General features: G+C 42.0%; 1 protein-coding gene across 1 annotated transcript in view; it reads right to left on the bottom strand.

Annotated features, from left to right (window-relative positions):
• ADA2 (adenosine deaminase 2) overlaps positions 1–18,853 on the bottom strand; it is a 35,530-nt gene that overhangs the window by 2,812 nt on the left and 13,865 nt on the right. The window contains exons 3-9 of the mRNA XM_044417044.1: positions 17,829–18,054; positions 13,145–13,355; positions 12,321–12,448; positions 10,912–11,002; positions 6,990–7,098; positions 3,116–3,273; positions 872–1,074 (exon numbers count right to left, since the gene is read on the bottom strand). Of these exons, the coding sequence (XP_044272979.1) occupies positions 872–1,074; positions 3,116–3,273; positions 6,990–7,098; positions 10,912–11,002; positions 12,321–12,448; positions 13,145–13,355; positions 17,829–18,054 (1,126 nt within the window). The remainder of the gene's footprint in view (positions 1–871; positions 1,075–3,115; positions 3,274–6,989; positions 7,099–10,911; positions 11,003–12,320; positions 12,449–13,144; positions 13,356–17,828; positions 18,055–18,853) is intronic.

Below are 18,853 nucleotides of genomic sequence, written 5' to 3'. Positions count from 1 at the left end.
TTGGTTGTATATAAGCTCTTCCCTCAACAGCAGCTGCTACCCAAGGAACAGGGAAAATGCACTGCACTCATGGGGTTTCAGTTCCTGGCATTAGCTATACTATCAGAAACATAACACATCTTAGTTTTTCAATCCTAATCTTCAAGTTTTCTCTTTCCTGATGGATTTCCAGTGTCATTTTTGCCTTAAGTTCCTCATCTGCTTCTGCACTCCATTAATTGTGGCAACTTTGTAAAACCATGCATTCAAACTCCATATTCATAGTCTTCTAGAGTCTGGACAAAATAACCAGGTTTGGGGAGGAGTGGCCCTAGGTTGTTTTCATAGCAGGAGTGGGCAGATGCATGGAAACCAGCATGCACAGTTGCTCACACTACATTTTCAACAACCATTAACAAACCATGGATTGTTGCCAACATGCAAACTGGGTCTTCATGCACATGAGAGCAGACATGCAAACCAAGGCAGATCTACTCAGAAGTAAGCCCTACTAAGTTTAATAGGGCTCTCTAGTAAGTATGCATAGGATGGCAACCTTATGACAGTGGAGTTAGGGAATAGGTGAAAACAAGAACTAGTGTCTGAAGTAAATGGATTGATAGGGGTTCAATATGGGCTCCACTTCAGTTATCAAAATGCCTGGAACCAGCAACATATGTGCCCTGACTCACAGAAAATAGTTTTCTTTATTGCAAAATATGGGACATAGCCATGAAGAAATGACAAGCAGATAGACATGGTTTTAAATCTGGTACTCCGGACCATGTGTGAGAATCCACCAGGCTCCAAACTCCACCACTTTTCTTGCCATGACTTCAGACTTGTGCATACATATATGGGTTAAAATATGAGAGAGAAAGAGATCACTTACTCTAGAGAGTTTAATGCCAGTTGTTTCAGAGTCCTTAGATCAGCTCTCATCCCTCCGATGCCCATAAAAATCTCATAGAAGTCATATGACACCCCCTTTGCCCCAAAGATTGGTGGATCGTCAGAGGCAACCACAATGCGATGGCCCTCTGACATCAGAAGTGCAGCAGGATGGTTCCTCAGATCTGACACTAACATCAGGACCTTGAAGAAGAGGTACATGTCAGAGAGATGCTACCACCGTTTTATGGAAAAATCTGCATATACTTTAGTATTTCACACAATGAATAGGGCAGAATTTCAATCTCACATGTTTCAGTGTTCTTCCTCCCCTCCTCTCTCAAAATTCTGCCCCTGATGGGTTACAGACACAAAACAAGATTCAAACAAAGTGAAACATTTGTGTGACTCAGTCCTATGCGTATATGGAAGCAAGTCCACTGAATTCAATGGCATTTCTTCCACAAAGGTGTACATAGGCTGCAACCCTACACAAACTTGTGAACAATTCTTATTAAACTGAGTATATTTCCACAGCATTGGCTAACATCTCCCTCATCTAAATGAGTGGAATTCCACACTGTTTCAGATAATGAACAAATATCCTGGTAGCAGCTGCTACAGACTTGCAGGGACATTTACAAGGTCCTTCTTACAAGGTCAGACTATTTGTCTTTCTACTCCCAAATGCCTGCTCTGACTAGAAGCAGCTCTCCAGGGTCTCTAGCAGAGGTTTTTCCCATCACCTGCTACCTGGTCCTTTTATCTGCAGCTGCCTGGATAGAACCAGAAACATGGAGCTGCATTATTAGAGTACATGAACTACTCTGTCAAGCTACAGTTCTTCTCAGTCTGTAGGTTCTGCACCTCTCATCTCATGCCTTTTACCATGACTCAGAGTCAAAAATATTCTGAACTCTGTGAACACCAAAGGTACTCAATGTATATAATACTTCAAAAGAGATAAAAATGCTAACAGCACACTGCACATAAAAAAGAGATGCGGAACAAACAGATTACAAAAATAACGCCCAGAAACAACAAAAGCTGGCTGGAAATGATCTGGTGCAGCTTGTGCCAAAGCACTGAAGCCATTCCGAATGGCTGCACAGAGGGAGATGAGAGGGAGCACAAGGTCATTTCCCCAGCCCTGCTGAAAGGCCTCACTCATGAAGGCGCCTCCCTGCTCAGCTCTTAGTACCAGCAGCCGTTCCATACACTTACAGAGATACATGAGAAGCAGAAGTGGAACCATTTCCCCAGTGCTGCTGAAATAATTTTGTTTCCTTCTTCCCTCCCCATCCTTCTTCCTTGTGTGCATGGCCTGTTCTTTAAAAAATGGCTAAGGAACAGAATAAGAATGTTTCAAATAAATAAAGGTGCCTTTAGAGGCATTCCCAGGAGGATAGCAGAAGAGGCCATGAACCAGAAGTGGGAACAGACAAGCAGTGAGTGGCACCACTGGCATCACAGCCATGTCAGCAGCTGCACAAGCAGCCACGGCACCAGCCTCCAGCCGTGGTGATAGTGACACGTGTGCACACAGCTGCTGCTACTAGAAGAGGAGCTGTTTGCTCAAGGGCTATTCTCCCCCTTCAATGAAATGCACCAAAGCCCCTCCCTTCGGGTGTTCTGACTGGTCATCTCCACCTCCTTATCATATGGTTACAGGAACACAGGAAACGGCCTTGTATTGAGTCAGACCTACACTGTGTCTAGTCTAGCAATAGCTCTCTGGTGTTACACGCAGGGGGTTTTTCAGCCCAGCTTGGAGCTTAGGATCAAGCTTAGGATCTTCTGCATGCAAAGACGGTGCTCTGCCTCAATGAGCTATGGCCCTTCCCAATAGTCTTTTACCATGGATACATGACATCATCATGATGGTCTGCCAGTAAGTGAGCCAGTATGCCAGTAAGAGATGCCAGCAAGAAGGTGAGTCCTGCCCACCAATCTGGAATCCCTGCTCCTAATCCTGGATGTGTGAACCCTGACTCTGGTTACTCAGCAGCAAGTAATTCTGCACAAGTTTGAATGCAATCACATTTTTTATTCATCACCACATTACTACTCCCGCTATGTACATACCATGAGCAGAGACCTGCTTAGAGAAGGCTAAGTAAAGGTGCAATCCTATGTGAGTCCAGACAGAAAGAAGTGTTGGGAGTTGCAGGACATTTTCCTTTCTAAACACAAATAGGACTGCGCCCTGAAACAGTTGCCATCTTCCCCATTATTTAAACAGTACCTGATTGGAAATAGGGCAGATTTCTATAGGAATATCCATCTTCAAAGCTAGATCTCTGGCTGCTGGATGTTTGGTGAAGGCAAATCCATGGCCAATGCGGCTGGTATTCAACAACAGAGCATCTAACAAATTTTCATCAGCAGGGGTGCCCTCCCAGTCTGAGTGATACAGAGAATTCTTACATTATTATATAACTACAAAATGTTTGTCATCACATTGCCAAGTGTTTCCCGAAGGAGAAAGTGTCAGTCCAGTATAAAAAGAATTGCCTGAGCTGGTGCCCTAAATAAATAATAATGAAGAATTTTTACTAGTGTTTTCTTCCAAGAATTTTCTTTATATTATATATCCAAAACAGCTAAACAGGGATGTCATAGATAGGGCATTTTAGAGGGTTTTCATTTGCAGGGTCACCATAGTACAGGACAACTTGACAGCACATAACAATATATTAAGTGCTCAAAACAGGTCACAATACATTAAACCCTCATTGTAAGAGGGTTTAAGACAAATAAAATAACTTACCCACAGTTGTCAAGCAAATTTCACAACAGTGCAAAAATATGACTATGAATTTTCCCAGATCCTGCCTTTTACATCACACTAGCTCCATGAAAAAGAATTAACTTCTAACACCAGAAGAACCATGTTCAAGATCTCCCACCATCATGCAGCAAAGCATTTTGGAGCTGTTAAACCAAAGCAGTCACCTGCAGAGGCTATAGCAGGAGCAGATGTCAAACAAGCAAGCTATTCTAGATGGGATCGCACCCCCTTGAGGGGGACAGGGTCATAACCAGGGAGTGGCTCCTTGAGCTATCTGTGTCACTTGAGGCCCAGGTGGTTTCAGTGGCATGGAGTGTGGCTCAGCCAGGTGTGGCTCAGCTACACCTGTGCCTAGTCAGAGATAACCTGCTATCAGTAATCTGCATTCTGGTAATCTCTAAACCAGGGGTCTCAAACTCAACTTACCTGGGGGCCACTGGAAGTAGAGTCTGGGTGAGGCTGGGCCGCATCAAGTATTCACCATGGTGGTGGTGGGCCGCTCATCCCGCGTCGCTCCCGGAGGCCGGCCCGGGCGCCGCCGGCGCTTTGAAGGCTGCAGAGCCCCTCCTCCGTGCCCCGCCCATCCCGACACGCAGCTTAGAGGGAACATTGCGCCCAGGGTAACGACTCACGCAGGTGCGTGTGAGAAAAATGTGCAGGCCACACAATCACTAAACTTTGATATCAAGTGGGGGCCACAAAATATCGTCCCACGGGCCACAATTGACTTGCGGGCCGCGAGTTTGAGACCCCTGCTCTAAACTATATTAGTGCAATGCATTCTATGTGAGGCTGCCCTTGACAATGGTTGTTCAAGGATAGGCTAGACATGCACATGGTAGGCATGTTGTGAGTGGAGCTGGCTAGAGCCAGGGGTCAGACTAGATAGCCCAGGAGACCCCTTCTGACTCGTTCTGTTTCTGTGTTCAGAAGCTGCAGCTTGTGCAAGATGCAGCAGCTGGATTAATGATAGGGAATGGATAACACTACATAACTAGTTCTGCCCCCCTTGCATTGGCTCCCTTTATGCTTTCAAGCCTGATTCAAGGTGGTAGTTTTGATCTATAAAGCCCTACACAGTCTTGGGACCACACTATCTGATGGAGCACCTCTCCTGACCTACCGGGACACTACAATCAAGTCCTGGGGCAAGCCTCTGATTGCCAACTCTAAATGAGGCTCTGTTGGTGGAGAAAGGACTTTTCAGTGATGTTCCCTCAGTTATGGAATGAACTTCCCACTGAGGCCCATCTGGCACCAACTTTAATAGCCTTTCATATTCCAAGTCAGAGGTTAAATGACCACCCAGTTCCAGACACACAGTTGTCTTAAAAAATCAGCAGGACTCCTTTAAGTATCTGACTAGAGAGAAGGACTCCTCAAGAGGATGGAACCCTATAATGGCCTATAATGTACTGCATCACTGCTGCCATTCCTGAATCTTATGTCCTGACTTGTGTATGGAACTCTGTTACTGATCTTTGGACATCTGCCCAATGCCGCCTCATGGAACTCTGATTATATTTGACTGATATCCCATGCATTTAGCCTGGCTACATCTAAGACTTTTCTCTGGAAAATCCATTTCTGTTCAGTAAATTGTGCTTGGCTTTTGGTTTGCCTTAAGTTCTCTACTGCAATTAGCTTTGTGTTTGCATAACAAAGAGCTGAACTTTGTAAAAGCAGTACAAAACCCCTCTGAGATCTCAGCAAGAGTTCAGCCCACAGAGTCCTCTGAATGAATGTTGGCCAAGAAGCCAATGGGAATGTTTGCATGCAACACAGATGGACTAGCAGACTGCCATCCTGTTTAAGCCTCTGAGATCACAGGCTGCTGTGGCAAAGCAGTCTGGAGCTGTTTATGCAAAATAATGGTTTGACAAACTGCTATTTGCTACTCACCATTCCTGTAACCTGCAGACCTGTCCACACTTTTCTTATGACCAATGCACAACAGATTTCTATGCATGTTTGCTCAGAAATTCAGTGGCCTTATTCCTAGGTAAGCACTACCTAGTACTGGTAATGCATGTGTAAGTTGGTCTACTGACACAAACATGAATGCACATCTGTCACACATACACAAGGACAGAATGTTGTCAACTACCTGATTTCATCAAATAGTTAAACTCACTAAAAAGGGCGCAAATTCCATCATTGAGATATTTAGATGGTAAGATTTTTGCAGCAGGGACTCATTTTCTTTTTCAGCATAAATTACTCTATAAACTGTATATCTGGTGTGGGAAACTTAAGGCCCCTCCACATGTTTTAGCTTACAACGCCCATCAGCACTAGCCAGAAAAGCCAATGGTGAGGAATTATGGCAGCTGTAGGCCAAAATGTCTGGAAGGCCAAAGAAATCTGGAGGGCCCACTCTTGCTGTATACAGAGGTACTAAATTAAGTAGTTGAAGTAACAGCAACAGTAGTCATTGTTGAGGTCGTATGGCTAGATGCTTATATTCATGGAAAGCCTTGGATCAGATGTCCATTTGCCTCTTATGGGTGCCTGCAGACGGGGCTCATAATACTACTAATACTGTACAGCTATTCCACCTTTTCCCTTTCAACAGGTTGTCTCTGGTAAGATTAAAGAATGGAAGAAGCAGTAAACATGGAAGAGTTAAGAATGGAAAATGACATTGTTTAGATCCCCTGTAAAATTCGATAAAAGAAGCATTCCAAGGCTGCGGTGGCACCACTACAGATAGAGTTATAAATAGCAAGTCACTGCAGAAAATGCATATGTGCCTTCTGGTCTCCTGCAAGACAGAAACGTGCAGCCTGATCCAAACTGTGCAGTGCAGATGAAGAGAGTTTTACATGCCTTCTATCTGTACAATAATGTGGATGTTGGTCCAAGAGACAGCCATATGGCATCTGTATATGCAGTTCCCAATCAAATGTTGTTTTCATATGTAAAAGTTTTTCTCGGCAGTTTTCTCTTTCTGGATTACAGCATACAATCAGAACATATTTGAAACACCAGCCCAACACATGTTTATGCAGAAGTAACCAAGACTGTATTAATGGCATTTACTTTGAAATAATTATGCATATGTTTTCAGTATTCATCTTGTAGTTACATATTACCTTTATATCCTACCTTTTTTCTATTTGTGAGGAACCCAAGTTGGCTTATACGGACCAGCTCCATTCCATTTTATTCTCACCACCACCCTGTGAGGTAAGCTAGGTGGAAAATGAGCGACAGGCCCAAAGTCACCCATTTATAGCCAAATGGGGACTAGAACCCGGATCTCCAACACTCTAAGCACCAGTTCACATTTGTTTTCTTTCAAGTAAGCATTGTGGTACATACTTACCAGTCTCACCAGCATGAAAAAAGTATGACAATTCATTTCCTAAAGTTTGTGGAAAGATCAAGGCATCCTTCAGCTCCAGGAGGGAGTATCCTCCATCTTCCCAGCCAACCTGCAAAGAAAATTGCTTTGAATAAGCACTCAGTTCTTAGATTTTATCTGCATCAAGAGTAAGGACCAGACCTGACATACTTTCAATCCAGTTGGTGAATAAGGTGGAAATAAGTTGTACCCATAATTCCAAGGCTGAGTGCTGCAAGCAGAATTTTGCTTTGCTTTATTTCTTAAGTGGGCACAATTACACACAAAGCTTAAGCATGGGTAAGCATATCTTGTCGATGTTGAGTAAACTGCTCTATTTAACTACTGTGAAAGCTATTTGATCATTTAAAGTCATGATGCTTTCATATAGCACCCATCACAATTCTAGGATGCAAAATGTTACAGAGTAAGTTTTGTCTCAGATCACACTTGAGACAGCAGGCAACTGCAAACTTTAAAGAGGAACTTTTATTAGTATTAAAAGATATAGCCTGAAACATTTTGGGTGGGGCCTGTATAAGAAAATCCCACTGCCCCCATCCTGTAGACTATGTCTTTAATAACATGTGTCCTATCTAAATATGGTTCGGAACAGAAGTAAATACTATTTATTTCAACAGGACTTTTTCGGCATCTTTTGTATAAAAATGTGTAGCCCACCATTCATTTACAAACCTCAAAGATAGTCTTGCAAGCACCTTTAGGACTACAGATGTCTTCTTCTAGTCATGATATACTTTGCTTACTACTGCTCTCTGTTTAAAACACACTCTGTTATCCTGGATGTCACATGCTAATCCTTAAAGGACCAGTAAGTGAAGAATCTTGCCTTTTGCCATGGTACTGGATAACCCTCAGATCCCTTCCAGCAATTTCTAAGTTCTAAGATTGATTTTTTTCCATTTAATAATTATTAGTAATAAGTATTTTCAAGGAATGCTGCATATATTGTAAGAACATAAGCCACGCTGGATCAGAATAAAGGTCTATCTCCTCCTTATACATGGTGGCAAACCAGCTGCTTACAGGATCCCTCAGGCAGGATGGATGCAAGACCTCCTCTTGTTCAAGCTCCTCAGGTAAAGGAGGTAGCACATAGCCCACAAGGCTAGTAGCCACTGATAACCTCATCCCTCAAAAATCTGTCCAATCCCTTTTTAAAACCATCTAGATTGGCAGCCATCGTCACTTCCTGCGGCAGCAAATTCCATAGTTTTAACTATACACTGTGTGAACAAGTACTTCATTTTATCTGTCCGAAACCTCCCACCAATCAGCTTCATGGAATGACCCTGAAGATTCAGGTGCTACGGAAGAGGGAGAAAATGATCTCCTTCTCTAATTTTTCCACATTATTTTAAACACATTTATCAAGTCTCCCTTTAGTTGCCTTTTTTTCTAAGCTGAAGGATCCCAGTTGTTGTAGCAGTTCCTCATAAGCAGCTGCTCCAGCCCCCTGATAATTTTTGTTGCCCTTTCCCTGCACCTTTTCCAACTCAATAATGTCCTTTTTCAGGTAAGATGACCAGCATGGAACACAACATTCCAAGCATGTTTGCACCAAAGGTTTGCATAAGGGAAGTAAGATTGTGACAGTTCTATTTTCTAATTCTAGTCCTAATTAAGCCCAGCACGGAGGTTGACTTCTTCATAGCAGCTGTGCATTGCATTGACATGTTCATCAAGCTGTCATCCAAGGTTCCTTTCTTGCTAGTCATTGCTAGCTCAGATCTCATCAGCATATATGTGACATTGGGATTTTTTGCCCCTACATGCATTATTTTGCACTTGTTTATACTGAACTGCATTTGGTATTTTTAAGCCCATCCTCTCAACTTCAAGAGATCCCTTTGGAATGCTTCACAATCTCTTTTGGTTTTAACCATCCTAAAAAATTTAGAGTCATCTGCACATTCAGCTATTTCCATTTATTCCCACTCTATGTCTTATGTTCTTTAACCCATTAGTGACCGATAAGACAACATCCCACCTTTCATTCCATGACTGCTCAGTTTGCTCAGTGGTGAGGAACTTTGTCAAAAGTCTTTTGGAAGTCCCAGTAAACTATGTCTACTGGATTGTCCTGTCTATGTGCTTAATGACACTCTCAAAGAATTCTAATAGGTTAGTGAGACAAGACTTCTTCTTGTGGAAGCCATGCTGATTTTTTTTTTTTTAGCAGGACTTGTCCTCTATGTGCTTACTGTTTCCATCTCTACTAATATTTTCAAGCGGCTTACCCAGAACAGATGCTAAGCTAACTGGCGCGTGATCCCTTTTTAACAAATTCATGTTAATTGGCCATTGTCCAATCCTCTGGTACAAGGGCTAATGTTAGGGACATGTTAAACATTTTGTTAAGAAGGTCAATGATGTCATGTTTGAGTTCTTTGAAATCTCTAGGATGGATACTATTTGGACTGGGTGACTTTTGTCAATAATGTTGAGATCGTTCTTTTTCAATACTATCTGCCCTAATTCCTCAGATTCCCTTCCAGAATACATAAGCTCAGGGACAAGTATCTGCTCTGCATCCGCCATTGTGAAGAACGATTAAAAGAATTCTTTTAGCTTCTCTGCAATCTCCTCCCCTGCCACCTTTGTGCTCCTGTAATTCCATTATCATCCAATGGCCCAAATGCTTCCTCAGTGACTTTCTTTTCATATTTTTAAAAAATGCTTTATTGTTAGGCTTGATATTTTAGTGATGTGCTCCTCATAGAATCATAGAATAGTAGAGTTGGAAGGGGCCATGAAGGCCACTGGATCCAACCCCCTGCTGTTGAACACCAAGTTACACCATCCCACTCAGATGGCTGTCCAGTTTCTTTTTGGATGTCTCTAGTGTGGGAGAGCCCACCACCTCTCTAGGCAGCCGGTTCCACTGACATATTACTCTGACAGTGAGGAAGCTTTTCCTGATGTCCAGCCTGAATCTGGGTTGTCACAACTTGAATTGATTATTCCGTGTCCTATACTCTGGCATTAGCAAGAAGAGATCTTCTAACTGTTTCTTTGCTTCTCTGATTGTCTGCTTGCATTTCCCTCGAGCAAGCTTGTAGTTCTGTCTGTTCGTTTCATTTGGGCAAGATTTCAGTTTTTTGAAGAACACTTTCTTCTCCCTAATAGCTTCCTTGATTCTATGTGTTATCTTTTGTGCTATCTTGTCACTTGTGGTATGCATATTAACTGTGCCTCTATTACAGTGCTTTTGAGTAATCTCCAAGTGTTTTGAAGCAATTTAAACTTCTTGATTCCCTTCTTTAGCTTCTTCTTTACAAGTTCCCTCATTTCGGAGAAGTTTCCTCTTTTCAAGTCAAATGCAACTGCATTCAACCTCTTTGGCAGTCTTCCAGCTGACTGTATATTAAATCTGATACCAGCATGGTCACTGTTACCCAGGGGATCAACAACATTTACATCCTGTACTATGTCCCGGGCAACCCTGCCTAGGGCCAGATCCAAGATTGCTTCCCCTTGGCTTGGCTGCATGGCCACCTGTTCTAGGGCACAGTCATTTAGGACATTGAGACATTTAACCTCTCTGTCAGAACTGGAACGTGCATTTTTCCAGTCAATGGGTGGGTATTTGAAGTCTCCCATTATTACCGTACTGCCTTTCTTGGAGGTCTCCCTGATTTCATTTCTCATCTCAAGATCACCCTAAGCATTCAGCCATTATGTTTCACCCAGAAACTGCAGCAACTGGTCAGAAGCTCAGCTGATAGCATCAAGTGTTATGTCACATCCCATGTAAGGCATTGTTACAATAGGGCTGAGGCCTAAAGAAAGCTCTAGCTCCCCAAGCACATTATACCCTTGTTTCCTGCAATCTTTCCAACATAAAACACAAAATATCTAAGCAAGGAATATTAGATATTACCAAATCAAATCCTGCCACAGTGTCTGGAAACTCAGCTTGGAGTGCCAGGGCTGTGCTAACAGCTTCTTTAATCTTGGAAACATCCTGATCCCTAAAAATTAACAGAAAGAGAAGAGTACTAAAAGAGTGACAGGTACCATCTGATTAAAAACACAGTTTCCAAACCTTGCATCAGTCTCTTGGAGGTTCTGAATAAAAATTCTTTAGTTAAGGATGTGTATAATATATGGACACTATAAGGGTGTGTACACTACATGGAGTATACTCACTTCCTTTTGTGCACATGCACAAACATTTACCCTGGATCAAGCTTGAGGGAAAGCTATTTTTCCATTTGCAGCAGATTTACTCAGCGTTGATTGGCTGGCCCTGGTTTTAACAATGAAGGCAGCATTCCTGGAGCAGTTTTTCATCTTGTTGAACAAGTGCATGACAAGGTAAATTTGCCAAATGCTCAAGAAATTAGCTAATACACAGCATGACCAGCCCACCTACAGAATGGGGAAGGGGAAATTATACAATCTGCAGCTCTTGCAGAAACAGTACATGTGACCTTTCAAGGGAGAAGGCAAGAGGGAGCAGAGCTGCCCCTGCAGCAGCAAAACCATACCCAGATCTCTGTCCACAGATTTGCCAGTGTGGACCCACCTGTACCCACATTATTGGGGGCAGTGGGGAGGGGCAGCCGAGGAACAGAATCCAGGAGCAGCCATTAAAACCATCCAAGGCTTAACAGGATCATTTTGCTGCTGCTGCCACAGCTGCAACAGCACATAAATGATGCCAAAAAATTCTTACAGAGTAATATTGATGTGCAAATTCCTCCAGAAGGAAATGGAACTTACCTGAAATAAGCCAAACTATTCTTGTATAAAATTGGCAGACAGCTTGGCTTAAGCCACAGTTCCAAAGAGATTTGGGACCCACTGCATCCTTGATGGAAGATGCAATTCATGGCCTGCTCTCATAAACTTCCATGCGCCTTCCCTACAAACCACATCTCCTGTCTTTCCCACTGAATCCCCTTCCCTTGCACCCATTTACTTGGCTGCTCCTCCAGCAGTAGTCAACAAGACAAAGGAAAACAAGGGGGGAAACCTCTCTCTCCTTCCTCTTTCTGGCTATTTTGTTTGGCTACAAGTTAAAACCTTCGCCAAAGAAGAATTACAGGGTCCTAATGATCACATAATATTTGAAGCAAACATCATGAGCTTTCAAGGTGATAAATTATATGATAAATTAGAAATGAACAAGAATCTGATGACTTGTTTTGCTGCAATTTTCTGATTTTTAACTGATTGCACTTTTCTTCTTGCTAACATGGCCTGTAGCTTAATCAATAAAATGATATTTAATTTTCAAACAGATGGGCTTGCCATTGCCAGCAGAATGATCTAGATATCCCTTACCTATGTGCTGTGTATATAATCTTTACACCCACAAAATCAGGATGGTCCTTTACAAATTGCTTGGCCACATCTTTGTAAGCTGCCATAGACCAGGATTTGTTATGTATGGTTCCATCCAACTCATATACCTATAGGCAGAAAAAATCACAGGCAAAGGCAAAAGTAAGAGAGAGAGGGCAGTAAAAGTCAAAGGTCAACTGCTATTTGCAACCAAATATCTATTAATACAATGACATTCCTCAGAATTGACTCTGCATCAGTATTGGCAACTGGTAACATGCAACAAATATGGTTTCCAGGTAGCGGTACCTGCCCCCCTTCCCCCGTTGCTAGCCCAGTGGGACATAAGGAAGCATGTGGATATGGGACCGGCTGCTGGTTCAGTGTGAGTGATGCAATCACAAGGCCTCAACCTAGTATCCTTCTTCTCAAAATACTCCTTCACTTCTTTCCATGAGACTCTATCTCTCTCTGAAAGTCATTTAGGCATAAGGGTCAACTACCTTCAACTAGTTTTACTGATACCTAAAATCAGAGTTTGTGGGAAAACTGCTATGTTGTAAACTGCCTAGAGAGTCCTATGGGTCTATTAGTACAGTAGACAGGCTTAATAAATTAATTAATTGCATAAAATTTTCACGCCATAGCTACTAGCCTGTGGAAAGCAGACCGTGGCTCATTCTCAGTACCCGTAATAATATTTTAAAACAATAGTGTCCATCCATCTACCCCAGATATTGCTCAAAATATCTCTCACTATGGGATGGAGAACCCTAGGAAGGAATGACTTTAAATAAGAATGAAGCAACAAAAGGAAGCATTACCGGAGGCAGCATGGCTCTTATTTCAGCATACTGAACATTATCTTCATAGAGCTCCAACAGCCCATGATAGAAATAGGCCTTGAACACAGGTGCATAGCTGATAAGGCCAGAAGCTGTGATGAAGTTATTTTCAAATTTCTTCCAAATGACAGCCTGAGTAGGGTAGGCCACTTCTGGGGCATCTGTTACAAGTGTTAGGTTCCTCAACAAACTGGGGAGGGTGGGAGAAAAGATTTAAGGTTTACAATTTTACAATGCCTGCAAAACTTTTGCCTCTATGACTGAACTGACGTAAAACTATAATACTTCCTATCAACTGTAACTTCAAAGCCAAGTATATTTGTGACATATTAATTCATTAGAAAGCTCAAGAAAACTCAAGAGGGATTTATTCTCTAGCAAGTGCATTTAGGAGTGCAAACTGAACAATGCAATCCTAGACATGTCTGTTCAGAAGTTAGTCCCCATTGTCCCCAATGGGGCTTACTCCAAAGCAAGTGTGCCTAAGATTAAAGTCCAAACTGTTAACGACCATCAGAATCTGTGGTGGGCAGAGCCTAGTATCTGCCTGAATCTAGCCCCTGATTTTGCTTATCCCTGCTAGCCAATTAAGCTTCCCCTTTAAAGGGCAATGCCACTACTGTCACCTGGAACATCTGTGGACAAAAGAGGATACTGAGCTTTGGCCCAACTCCTCACTGGTTACATGGGGGAGGATTAGAACGGATAAAGCCCTCAAGATTCTCTCCAGGGGAATTGGTGGTACCTCAGAAAAGGGAGGACTGTCTCTTGTAGCCTTACTAGTACTTACTAATTTTACTGACCCAAATGTTATAATAATAATAATAAAAAAAAATCCTAGTAAGGATTTTTTTCTTATTTTTTTTCTTTTTTTTTTTTCCAGCCACTGGGAAGAATATAAGGACCTACTGCTTTATTGGCCTTTCTACAAGCCTCAGCATAGCAAAACTGCCTCATCCCTTGTTGACTTGGACTGCTTGATTACAGGTAAGAATCAGGGATGTAGCGATTAGTGCTGGGCTAAGGCTCAGAAGATCTAGGCTCTAGTCCCCAATCTGCTATGAAACTCACTGGCTAACTCTGGGCTAGTCACTAACTCTCATCATCACCTAACTCATAGGTTGTGAGGATAAAATGGAGAGGCAGAAGACCATTAAGACCAGCTAGGCTTCCCTGCAAGATATACAAGGTGGGATATAAATATAAAAAACACATATATGACAAAATTTAGAGCCCACTTATCATGAATAATTTGCCACTGTCATATATATAGTCTGGAGAAGAACATAAGATGATTAAACTTACAGAGTATTGTGTCTAGGTTTGTACTGAATACTATTAGTAAACTCAGATGCTGAATTATGATGGCTATATAGCCAAAACAGTGCTACTGAGAAGCAAGGGAGAAGGTATTGGAGAATGCCAATGTTTGCAAAAGTAGAAATAATCTTTTAGCAGGGAAAAAATTTTGGGAGCAAACCCCCTGTATAACCCAACAACAACTAATCATTCTCAATAACCACAGAATATTAAGTGTTTTATTTATTTGATTTATATCTCACCTTTTTGATTTTTAAAGAACTCAAAGCAGCTTACATCATTCTCCTCCCACTGCTCTCTCTCTCATCGCCACAACAACCCTGTAAGGTAGATTGGGCTGAGAGTCTGTGACTGGTCCAAAGTCACCTAGTTGTTTCCATGACTTAGCAGGGACTAGAACCCATATCACTTGAGCCCCAGTCCCGCACTCTTAACCACTATACCACACTGGCTTTCTCACAACAAGTCTATATTGGCAGGGAATAAACCTGTTCACAGTCCTTTTGTTGTTATGTTTTGGTTACTTCTGGTACCTGTTGACCATCAGGGAGCCCACCTCTGGTTGGTGACTACAGTTTTGTAATTTTTCCTTCCAGGGAAAGTTCTGGCTTGATTTGATCTAGTACCCACATGAACACTACATACTCCAGATCAGGGTTGGCAGAAGATAGATCTCCAGATGCTCTAGAATCTGGAGATGCCTTCCCAGCATCTGGAGATTCAGGAATGCTGAGAGTTGAAGCATAAAATGACTGGGGTTCTACTTTCTACCCATACCTTATTGTGTATTCATATTGTCTACCGTACATGTACACACACACAGTCTAGAGTTCATCTCTCATAATTCTAGCTTTCCTAGTGATTCTTGCTAATGGTTACATAACAGAGTTTGTATACTTAGTAATTTATACTCATAAGCATTTTAAATGTCCCCAAATAAATGTTACTTTATAGTTCACAATTTCTATGTTCATTTTACTTTGTTCTTGTTCCTTGGTGGGGACTATACAACAAGGTTTTTCTCATCTGGGGTTAATCATTCTGAGAAACAGCCTGTATCAGAGTAAGAACAACATGCCCATCAGCTGTGGCTTGGCATATATCACACGCCCATGTGAATAATATGCAAATATGCTCACTGCATGTAACAAAATATGCAAATTGTGTCTGTGAGATTCCAGCTTGGTCTGTTTCTCCATCAGGACCCTTGATAATGAAGTTGCTAGCTCCTGGCCTAGGCCTCATTCCTTCGCTATGACAACAGTGACCACTTCCAAGGAGTCATTTATGTTTGGTGGCTTGCCTAATTCACAGCCTAAGCAATTAAAAGTACACATCATTGCACATGTGAAATCTGGAATGAATTCATACTTATTATCTGTGTCTAAAAATCTTTATTGTTCATCAGAAACATTGTGCTCATACAGCTTGCAAGAGGCAGCACTGCCAATTCTAATAAAATGAAGTAGCTCTGGGCCTGGTCAACAGATGGGATGGGAGAACACAAAATGGAGTCTGTTTGCCACACGTTTAATATGCCAGCTGCTGTTATCCTACCTAGAAGTCCCTTCCTATGCTTTGGACTGCAGTTATTGTTCACTCCATTTGGTTGTTTATTACTTTTTTTTAAATAAGATGAGGGGGTAGATTGGGGGAGTAAGGAACAAAACTAAAAATTCAGTAGCCCTACCTCATCCAGGGTGAGTTTTTAAAGTGCCCACCAGTCAAGGAATTCAGAATTAAGGTTACCACAGCAACCTTAACTCTGCCCTCTTGTGCATGACAATGCAGCTCTTTCGTTACATTAGCAGACAAAAGATCAGGCAATGCAAGAAACTACTCAGTAAACAATGCAACATAATGGAAAGGAAATGAACCATAGCTAGAGAAGGACACACACAGAAGCATTTGCTCCTAGTTTATGTGTGGTAGTAACTGGCATTTCAGGCCTATTCTGGTGACATTGCAAACATCACCCTAGAAACCAGGAATGAATGGAGTGCCAGAGGCATCTTTTGCAAACTTATCTGTAGTACAACAGCCAGCCAATGAATGGGAATTTAAAAAGATAGGATCTCCTCTGGCTCAGCAGGGGGGCAATAGAAAGATCTTGTGAGGAGGGTTGGGGGAAGAAGCAGGAACCTGGAATATTTCTTTTTACAGATGCCTTGGGCAACTTGGTCCCATGCATATTTACTCAGCTAGCCCAGCTATCATCAACTACTGAAGTTCTTGGAAAACCAAACAGCCCCAGTTCTCTCATCCTTTTCCATATTGGAGGAGAAACAAATTGGGTTCCTTGCAGATAAAAAGGGAAGACAAAGAATGTTTACCCTGGCTGACTGAGGTAATTACAGCTTCATTATGAAGAAATGTGAGGCAGTTGCTATGGTCAGCAGTTTCCAGAGGGGGGCAACATTTTCCTGCCGCCTACCATTATTCCCTATAACCCAAATGTAAAATGTATATTGCACTTTATATTTGATATAAAGGTGGCTCTTTTCTACTATCTTATGTTAATCACATTCAGACATGTACAAAACAATGCAAAAATGCTTCCATGTTGCTATTTTAAGGTTTACTTGGATGTAAGTCTCTGGGGTTGCAGTCGTGTTATTTCCACGTAGACAGGTTTAAGGTAACAGCAGATTCATGTGGCAAATTGGAACCCACTGCTGTCCTCTGTGTTCACTCATGCTAGTACACCATACTGGCCCTTCTGGGGCCCCATGAGATGGTTGAGAAAATGAATCAAGGTCTGGTAGAGGGGTTAAGAACTGCTGCTGTGAGATAAAATGCCTGTTTCAAATCTCCCTCTTCAACCATTAATTTGCTGAGTGGCCTTAGGGAAGTTGCTAACATTTGGTCTCATGTCCTGACCCCATCTTCACACCTGGCCTACATAAAATGTTGTTATAAGGATAAAGTGAGATAGTTTAAACAATTAAGGAAAGCATTATATAAATAGTAAGTTTTGTTATTTATTAGATTTATATGCCACCTTTTTCTTCTTTTTTTAAAAAAACTCAAAGAGGCTTACATCATTCTCCTCCTCCTGCTTTCAGTCTTATCCCCACTACAAGAAGTCTGTGAGGTACGTTGGTCCAAAGTTACCCAGTTACCTTCATGCCTAAGCAAGGACTAGAACCCAGATTTACCTTTAACACAATCTTTCTTCTACTGAGAAGTTGTGAAGAGTTCTAGATTAACAAATCCAGACAGTGATTTGGAAGGAATAAGCTTACATCACCCATATACCATTTTATAAACATCCAGCTGTTGCTCCAAACGAAGAAACAACAGCATGGTTCACCTGTAACTCATTGGAAAGATGGTCACCTACCTCTTATCAAATTCAGTCACATTGTTCACCTCCTTGCGGTAAGTCTCTAGCAAGACCCATTCAGAGCAGCCAGAAGGAATCATCTTGGGAGGAACTGGCCTGGAGAACTTGAACTGGACAGTCCACAAAGGGCAGAAGCAGATGTAACAGTCAGGCAGGTAGCTGGCATGGTACACCAGCCATTCAACACTCAGGATAGCATAGTCATGTAAGTGTAGTGCACCACCTGCGGTGATGTAAGACAATGCAAGAAAGCAAAACAAAAAACACAGCTGAAATTGTGTGAACAATGAATGGAAGAACTTAAAAGAGTATGGAAGAACTACATGTTAAAGTAGCACAGGAATTGTAGTGGTGTTGATGATAAAAGACCGTGGCTGTGATTGGCTGATCTGACCCAAACAGAAGGCAAACCAAGGGAGGAGACAAAGGAGGACTAGGAGAAGAAATGTGAGAGATTGGATAGGATTCCATCCACACAGGATATAGCAAATGAGGATCTGCATTTCCATCATGCTGTTTGTCTGTGAGTATCTATCAATGGAAATCAGAGAAACTGGTTCTCTCCGGTACACATGCAAAATATTTCAAAACCTGGGATAAAACTGGCTGCAAAATTTTGCAGCATAAAAATAAGCACTAGTCAAGATGTCTCATTTCTGAAACCCAATGAGCTGGTGGTTAAACAACCCATATACTGTCATGCATGGGCAGAAGACAGAAAATGTGCTGCCACCTGTCACTTCCACTTTTACTCCAAAATTGGAACCTGGACTGATGTATGATTTAAAGAATAAATGGGCCAGCAATTAACCCTTGGTTTGTTGTTGGATTAACTGCTTGGTTGTTTCAACTCCTAAATAGCTCAATGGTCCAGGTATACATGTTGGACTGTCTGTGAAGGAGTCAATCACTGGTCTTCTTTACTTCCTCTTTTACCACTTTGGGTGTCGAAAGAAGGAAATCATGTTAAAAGGTGGTTGTGTGGTAAAAAGGAGGATGTGAGCACACTGCAGGAAGGATTT

The sequence above is a fragment of the Varanus komodoensis genome, unplaced genomic scaffold, assembly GCF_004798865.1.
Source record: "Varanus komodoensis strain SLA01 unplaced genomic scaffold, ASM479886v1 scaffold85, whole genome shotgun sequence".
NCBI lineage: Eukaryota > Metazoa > Chordata > Lepidosauria > Squamata > Varanidae > Varanus > Varanus komodoensis.
This window is presented reverse-complemented; position numbering and strand designations above follow the sequence as displayed.